This window comes from Equus caballus, chromosome 5 (assembly GCF_041296265.1).
Source record: "Equus caballus isolate H_3958 breed thoroughbred chromosome 5, TB-T2T, whole genome shotgun sequence".
Lineage (NCBI taxonomy): Eukaryota > Metazoa > Chordata > Mammalia > Perissodactyla > Equidae > Equus > Equus caballus.
The window spans coordinates 36,651,133-36,660,454 of NC_091688.1; the positions used below are offsets into that span (position 1 = coordinate 36,651,133).

General features: G+C 35.7%; 1 protein-coding gene across 1 annotated transcript; it reads right to left on the bottom strand.

The window, feature by feature from the left end:
- Positions 1-1,605: 1,605 nt before the first annotated feature.
- OR10J7 (olfactory receptor family 10 subfamily J member 7) lies at positions 1,606-2,538 on the bottom strand. Its single transcript, NM_001391876.1, has one exon. The coding sequence runs from the start codon at positions 2,536-2,538 to the stop codon at positions 1,606-1,608; it is 933 nt and encodes a 310-aa protein (NP_001378805.1).
- Between the last annotated feature and the right edge of the window lie 6,784 nt (positions 2,539-9,322).

Here is a 9,322-nt window from a genome sequence, read left to right on the forward strand (position 1 = left end):
TGCGTTTACTCATAAAATTACTCAATCACTAAATTGCCTTAGTTTACATGAAAAAGACTAGATGGAAGACTTTTTCTCCACCAGGCAGATTGGGAGCTCTGAATTACAAAGTAGACTGAATTTGCAGAACTTTTTTGAAGCTAGATTTTTGTGTGCTTGCTTACATAGCCTATAAAATTCACAATCACTTTGTACATTTTATTTGATATTTTTGTATTTCAAAAATATTTTACAATGAAAATACTGTGTATTCATGTATTTCTTATGTATCTTTTTACAAATAGCTCAATATAGTAATTTTGATTTGCTCAGTAATTACAATTGGTAATCATTATAGTTTTATTCAACACATTTTGTGTCACAAATTGAGTCTAAAGTTCACTCTCATACCTTTTTATATTGTTGAGATGAAGAACAGTAAATAATCTTTTATTATTCCGTTTCTAACTCAGTTGCTTTAATTTTACGGATGTTTTCATGTCAAAATCTTTTATTGTTGACTTTTTTCAGCGTTTCAGGAGTAATAAAATTATCTAATTTATCAGAAAGGTGTTATACTGCCTCTTTTTCATATTTCCATTTAATTCTCTTTCCTTGCCTTTGTGACTTGGCTTACAAAGGGCAGGAGAGGACCCAGTCTGAAGAACGTTTTCTAAATTCTTTTTGGTTCCTCCTGACCCTTCCCCTGTTCTGCCTTCTACTCTCCTATCTCTGGAAGCTCCAATTTGGATCTTCTTTTAATTTTTCTTTCTTCTTAGCTAATTTCATAGCATTCTTTTGGCAGCCTGCTCCCTGAGCCATCAGTTTCCTCTTCCTCTGAGCCTGTTGTTCACCCTGTCCGTGAGGCAGACATTTCTTTCAGCCCCACAGGGGCTTCTTCCTGTGGCTTATCTTTAGCCAGAAGTGAAGGATCAGACCTAGTCATGTAAGCTCTGTTTACAAGGCCAGAGCTCCTTGTCTGTCATATGTGGTTAAGAGTCCTTTCCACTTAACTCTCCTTCTCTCCCACCCCCAACTCCTAGTTCCCTTTCCTTTGGAGTCCCACATGTGCATGGCAGGAAACTTGCAGTGAGTTGCTTGAAAATATTCTCTCTAGAAGATTTTTAGCTCTTTCCAAATCCATTTCCTAAAATATATTTATACATATATTTGCTTTGCTTATATTATTAAAACAAAAGGCAACTAGATTTCTGCACAATATCCTTTCTAGTAACCACTTGTCCAAGCACCTAATTTATGATAAAAAAAAGATTCAGTTGAGTGGTGGTTTTAATGGGGTTTTTACTTCAGCAAATTGGACTGGTCACCTTAAATTTAAGCATGATAGAAACACGATCACACTCTGACCTTGTAATTATCTCCTGGAATGGAGCCAGTAGATGTCTGTTTACAAGTCTGCAGAGTGACTTGTGTTTTTATTATGTTACCAAAGAGGTTGAGGAAGAAAGAATCAATTATTAGAGGCTAGCTCACAGCTTCACTTTTGCCCTGGCTCTGGCTGTGATGTGTGAGACTTCACCAATCACTTGAAACCCAGGCTCTATAACTTTTCCTGTAATCTTCCATGTGGGAGACATGCACGCCTATCTGGGTAGAGATTTCATCTTAGGAAAAGGATTTCCTACCCACCACTCTCCGCAAAGCATCCTGGACTTCCTTGTTTCTCAGACTGTACACAACAGGGTTCAGTAAAGGTGTTATGACTGTGTAGGTCACTGAGATTAACTGATCCTGATCTTTGGTGTTCTCTGATTTGGGTTTGAAGTAGGCAATGGAGGCACAGCCATAGTGGACAATGACCACAGTGAGATGGGAGATACATGTGGCAAAGGTCTTCTTCCGGCCTTCAGCTGAGGCAATCTTGAGAATGGTAGAACTAATGAGGACATAGGAGATGAAGAGGAAGGTGGCAGGGGCTGTGATGGCCAAGAGGCTGATAATTAAGGTCAGAATGTCATTGATGATTGGGGTAGCACAGGCCAGGTCCAACAGCGGTCGAACATCACAGAAGAAATGCTCAATCAGTGTCTTGCAAAAGGGCAGTCTGAAAATGGCCACAGCCTGAAGTAGTGAGAGTGAGAACCCTGTGGCACAGACTGAGGAAGCCAGCACGGCACAGACCCTCCAATTCATGATGATTGAGTAATGAAGTGGGTTGCAGATGGCCACATAGCGATCATACCCCATTACTGCTAGCAGGAGGCAGTTGGTGATGGCAAAACCAAGGAAGAAAAAGAGCTGAGTCCCACAGCCCTCCAAGGAGATAGACTGGCTCAAGCCTACCAGGCTGGAAAGCATGCGTGGGATAATGACCAGGGAGTAGAAAGTCTCTGATGTGGAGAGGACACTTAGAAAGAAATACATGGGAGTGTGGAGGTGATAGTCAATACAGATAATAGTCACAATGATGACATTGCCAGTCAGAGTTAGGATGTACAGGGTAAGAAACACCACAAAAAGTGTGAGCTGATGTTCTTGGAAGGTGGAGAAACCTTGGAAAACAAACTGTCTCACCTCTGTGTAGTTGGCTGTCTTCATTCAGGATCTTGGGTCTGAAAGATAAAGAGAAAGTCAACAGCATCTCCTGGCACAAGAGACTGCCCTGACCTCTGGTGAGCACATGGTCCAGAGTAAAGATTCAATAACACAAGGACCCAGTTCAAAACTTCATGAATCAACTGCCTTTTACAGAGACATGGCAGATTAGGTGCTAGAACTTGAAGTAAAGATACAGAAAATTTGAGCAACAATATTGGAAAGTTTGAGGTAAAGCATGTTCAAGTATACCTGGGTTATTAAAAAAAAAATGACCACCTATGTATGGCCCATGAAGCGAGTCTCAAAAATTTCTTAAAACTGAATTTTCTTAAAATGTAGACCACGTTCTCAGGCCATAGTGTGGTTTAGTTAGAAATTGCTATGAAAAATAACTTGAGAAATTGCAAATGATTGATAATCATGTTAGAAGGTTCAAAGAAGGACTTATAATGGAAATTAAAAAATATTTAGAACTAAATAATAATAAAAGAATCACATACCAAAAAGTGTACAATGCATTTAGAACATTAGCATAAGGAAGTTTATAGTTTAAAATGTTTGTTTGTTATTTTAAAAAAGACACTGAAAATTAATGAATTGAGCATCCATTCTAAGAAGTTATGAAAACAAGATAGAAAAGAAAGTTGAAGGAAAAAAAACAATGATGATAAAATAGATGTTAATGATATATAAAATATAGATAAAATAGAGAAGATAACCTAAAGTAAAAGTTTATAAACTTCAGGTAAACTGCTAGTGAAACTGACCAAGAAAAACAAATGAGGACAGAAACTCTATTATGAATGAATAAAGGGACACAATTACAGAATTTTCAGACAGAAAAAGATGTAAAGTAACATATGAACAGCTTTATCTCAATGCATTTTTAAACTTTAGTGAAATGGACACATTTCTAGAAAAAAAATTACTGACCAATATTGAAACAAGAAGTAGAAACCTGAAAACGATTCTAAGAAACAGAGACAGTTAGTGAAAAGTCTACAAATAAATCTCCAGAAAAATTTACCAATAAATGCTATAAAACATTCAAGAATAAATCAATTTCAATCTTACACAAACTATTTTGGGCAAAAGAAAAAGAGGGACTACTCCTCACCTCATTTTATGAAGCCAGAATTATCTTGACACCAAATTTAACAGACCAATCTTACTCGCAAATATAGATGTAAAATTCTTAAGCAAAATGTCATCAAACCAAATCCAGCAATGTATAAAATGGGTACACGACCAAGTTGGTTTTGTTTCTGAATGCAAAGTTTATTTAACATTAAAGCAGTCCAATTACATATTTCTTCAAATAAACTGTTTAAAGGAAAAAAGTCGTATGAATATTTCAATAGCTACCAAAAAATTTTTTAAATTCATTATCTACTTATGAGAAGAACCTTTAGTACACTAAGAATAAAAGATTTTCTTTAAACTGATCAAAATGTGTATGGCAATTCTACAGCCAACGTATACTTAGTGGTGAGATACTGAAGGTTTCGCTTTAAGATTTGGAACAAGATAAGAGTGACTCCTTTATCCACTGCTCTCCAACATTGTACTGAACATTATAGCCAGCCCGGTAAGGCAAGAAAAAGAAATTAAAGATATAAGGATTGAGAAGGAAGAAATTCTTTACAGATGATGTGATTGTGTACATAGAAAATCCAGAAGAAAGTACTGATAAACTATTAGAAGTATTAAGAGAGTTTAGCAAACTTTCTGGTAAAAAATTTTATTTGTAAAAATTCATCACATTTCTGTACTTCAACAAACTGATAGCAAATTAAATTTCAAGGAACTACCATTTATAATAGCTTAAAATATAAAGTACTAAGGAATAAAGAGCTTTATCAAGAAAATTACAAAAGCTTAATGAAGAAAACTAAAGAAGACTGAAATAAATGGAGCAATACAGCATGCTTATGAATGAGATCTAATATTACGAAGATCCCAATTAATCCAAAATCTATGAATTTGTAGTCTATAAATTCAGTGCAATTCAATCAGAATCCCAAATGGGTTCTTTTGGTTTGTTTGTTTGTTGGATTGACAAATGACACTAAAATTTATATGGAAGTATAAAGATCCAAGAGAAGCCAAAATGCTCTTGAAGAACAAAAACAGGAAGAGAGGATTTGCCCTTCAAATATCGTGACTTATTATAAGGCTGTAATAAGTAAGAAGGTGTGGTATTGGCACAGGGATAAACAACCACACCAATGGAAAACAATGGAGCTCTGAAACCTGGAAACTCTCCACAACAGAGTTGGCAGTGCAAATTAGCGGAAGGCATGGAGTAGTCAATTAACAGTCCTGGAATAGTTGATTATTCATGTGAGAAAAAAAGAAATTAGATTAGCTTGCCCTATACAAAAAAATAAGTTTCAGATACATTAAAAACCTAGGACAAAACAAAGAAAACACCCTATGAAATGTTTAGAAGATAATATATGAGAATATTTTTAAAACTTGGGATAGTAAAAGTTATGAAACATAAAAGAAAATAATGATAAATTACATAAAAATTAACTTCTATTTTTCAAAGAAAATCACAACAAAGAAAAAGGCAGAAACAGGGGAAGATATTTACAACAAAAATGATAGAAAATACTAGTATCTAGAGTATCTACAGCTTCTAAAAATCAAAAAGAAGAAAAAAGATCAGCCTAAAATGGTAGATAAAAAATAAATAAATAGGAGTTCCATATGAGAGGAAGCACAAATGGTATGTGAACAGATTTTTAACATCATTAGTAGCCAGGGAAAAATAAGACCGCAGACCACAAGTTAAGACCAAAGACCATTTCACACCCATCAGACTGCAAAAAAACAAAACTTTCACAGACCTAGAGCAATGGAAGTTCCAGTTTCCTACTGGAGGGAGAGTCAACTGATACAATCATTTTGGAAAACAGTTAGGCATTACCTGCTAAAGTTGAAAATGAACATGTCCTATGAACCAGCAATTCCACCATTAGATATTTAACCCGGAAAAACTAAAGGGACACATGCAAGAAGTTTATATAGCAGCTTTGTTTATAATAGAACGAAACCCTGAAAACAAACCAAATGTTCTTCAAGAGCAGAAAGCATATTTAAATTGAAGTTAACTCTTATAATGAAGTATTATAGAGCATTGAATGAATTAATTACAAACCAGGGCGGGCAAACTACAGCCCACGGGCCGGCTATTTTTGAAAATGGAGCTTTCTTGGAACACAGTCACACACATTTGTTTATGTACTATTTATGACTATGTGCTACGCACGGCTGCCTTCGCACTGTAACAGTGGAGTTGAGTAGCTGCAACAGAGACTGTATGGCCTGCAAAGACTAAAATGTTTGCTAACTGATCTTTTACAGAAAAAGTTTGATGACTCCTGTTATAAGATCGTTAAAGGGACTAATTATGTTTTCACAAATCAATGTAGGTGGATCTCAAAATCATAATGTTGAATAATAGAAGCAAATCACAGATATATATATATATATATATGTATTTGTGCGTACATGTATTCCATTTCTTTCATATTCAAAAAAAGGAACAATTAAATAATATATTTTTAAGGGAAAATATATTTCTTTAAAAGCATGGAAATGTTTTGACCTAAAATTCATGATAGTGACAATTTGGCCTATATTTGAAGTATTCGAAAGAAGCATATATGAGGCTTCTAGATTTATGGTGATGTTCCATTTCTTAGCCTGGGCAGAGAGTACCTCGGTGTTTGTTTCGTTATTTTTCTTAAAATGTACATTTGTTTTATGCACTCTTTTTAATGCCCACCATATTTTACAATAAATATTTTATCATTATACATCAAGAAAAGTGTTCATGATATTGTTTTAAATGAAAAAATATTGCAAAACAGTAAAGTTCATATGATCTCAATATCATAAAGAAAACAAAGATATATTTCCACGTATATGTGAATATATATGTATAGAAAAAAGACAGGATATTAAGTGAATACATGTGACATTTGTAAGCAGAGACTAATGCAATATTATTTTTAAAATATATATTATGCAGATTGTAAATGATGCGTATGAAAATTTTGTAACTCAATGGAAAATAATGTCACAAAGCAGGATATGATATAGTATATACAAAATTATCTCAACTATGTGAAAACATGCAAAGAACAAAAGCTGAATGGAAATTATCTAAATGTTAGTAGTGCACAATTCTGCATGGTATAATTATGGGTAAATTTCTACTGTCTCCTGAATTTTCCAAAATGTCCATGATGAATATGTATTACTTATGCTGTGGGGTGGAGGAGAGGTTCAGTTTTTTAAAATTTTTCTTGAGGTCATTCTTACCACCATTTTTCCATCTACGTATCCCTCCCATCTTAGTTCTCTCAACATTTCATGCACTCCTATATGATAGTACTTGCCACATTCAATTGATGTAATTTATCATTTGACTTTTCAACTAGATTGTAAGCTTTCTGATGACAGAGATTATACTTAGTCATTTCCACATACCCAGAACTTAGCCCACTTTTTGCCATATGTTAAGCTTTTGGTAACCATGTGTTAAATGATCTGATAAATGAAAGAATACTCTTGAGGCCTAATCTGAAGGAGGAGACCCACACCTCTGCGAGATACATTCAACAGCATTGCCTCTGGCACATGGAAATCAGAACAAAGTATTGAAGTGAGAACCTAGACTTCAGAACTCTAGGGGAGTGAGAGGTGGAGAACATGGTCTCTTCCATGAGGGACACTTCAGGCAGATGGAGCATATGAAGCCCTCAGGCAAAAGAAAGAAAATCTGGCATACACATAGACAGGAAAGGATAAACTTTATAGAGCTCACTAAGTTGCAGAAGTTGAGAGACTGCCAGAGAACATGAAAGAACAATATAGAAAAACATGGGTAGATGAACTCAATATTGGTAAACCATTATCATTAAGAAGGGACACAGACAATTAATCTTGGATTAGTTTTCCAATCCTCAATCTACCTTTTGGTGAGTATCCCTTTTCTCTGAAAAGATGGTGGAAATGTATATGAATTTTCTGTATTCTACAGGTTCCTTCATTCTTCAAAGTAATGATACATCTACTATTCAAAAATAACTATGTATAGGAATGTGAGGAAACTTAATTCCAAAAAGGATAGAGGAGCTGCCTAATATCACATGTTGAGTTTATAGCAGAGATAACTCGGGAACCCAGCTCTCTTTACCCTGTACCCTGAATCCTTTGCTCTTGAAAGATCTCAACCCTGGAGGAGGATATTATTTCTATCTCAGCTGAGATACTGACACGTGTAACAGTGATGCACAAAAGTTGATGAGCTTTCTTTAGGAAGACATTAAAAAGCAGAGGAAATCACTGTATCCTGTTCTGGGTTATTTTTCATGTCTCTGTGAAGAGGCAGGGTCATGGACTCAATAAGTATTACCCAATTTCCTTTTGTTCCTAACAAAGCTACCAATGTCTAAGGGGAAGGCAAGCTTCAGAGGAAAATTGTGTTCCCCTTTTTTTTTTATTCTGCTGAAGTCTAGCATCTATTTCCCAAAATCCCCAGCTCCAGCCCAATTCACAGCCATCTCTCTCTCTCTCTCTCTCTCACACCCACATACACACTCACACACACACAGACACACACACACATGCATATTTTTCTGAAAGTAGTGATCTGGATGCCCCTGTGTTACATTGCTGAATGGAAGCAGGGCAAAGAACCTGATCTGGAATTGAACATAATAAGTAAGGGGAGTCAAAGCAGCATATAGACCTTAAAAGCTGAAGGAACAATAAAGTTGGCTCTCATACTCTGAATGTCTGAAGTAATTAGTAAATGTAAATGTAGACACTCGCATTTGGGTAAAATATGATATATGCCAGCTTATTAAGACAGGCTATATAATTTAAAATTTAATAATTACCCTACAAGGAAGTAAAATACTCCCATTTTATAGATGGAGAATTTGAGGCTCAGAAGGATAAGCTACTTGTCAGACTCACATATCTAGTAACTGGCAAGAGCAGTTGTGAAACACAGGTATGACTGACTCCAAATCCCACACACTTCCATTGAATCCAAACTCTGCTGAATGCACATTAGACATGTGGTTCAGGTTACAGGGGAAGGAGACAGTAGCTGTGTGAAAAACGCCTGATCCTCAGCCCTATTCGCTCAAGAGATACCAGGGACATCAGTGGTAGATGACAACTCTGGGATTATAAAGTTTGTCTTATTTACTATCTCTCCTCCATGATTTTAAATAGATTCTTCCCTTATTTAAAAATGAAACTTATGAGAATACTCTAGTTCACTTTATAGGCACCTGGTCTCAATAAGCCATCATGAAAGATACAGGGAAAGTATGAAACTCTAATGTTCAAGAAAATCATCAGAAAAACCAGAACGGGAAAAGGAAGAAATGTAGAAAATTTAAAAAGAATTCTCCTTTTCCTTTGTTTTCCTACCAACAACCACTTACTTTTTGGCAAAGCTGGCAAAGGAGATGAGAGAAATTCTCTTAATTGCTGGTACATCTGAACTTCAGAAAAAAAGAACCAAGAGAGGACTCTTTCCCAGAGGAATATAAGGGAGAAATTGACAATTCCAAGCCTAGAAGTTCGGCATTTGCAGAGTGACAGAAGGAAGCTCAGAGCATGGTGACTAACTTGAGGCCCAAAGCATTGACCTCTCTGGTCTGAGAGGATCTTTCTGCAGAGTTGAAGCCTCTTGAAACCCCTAATCCAGGAGCTCTGTCTGTTTATTCCCAAATGAGGACCAGATCCATCT

Bases quoted from the DNA above. Each gene is read 5' to 3' on its own strand.
- OR10J7 (NM_001391876.1), bottom strand. From the start codon at position 2,538: ATGAAGACAGCCAACTACACAGAGGTGAGACAGTTTGTTTTCCAAGGT.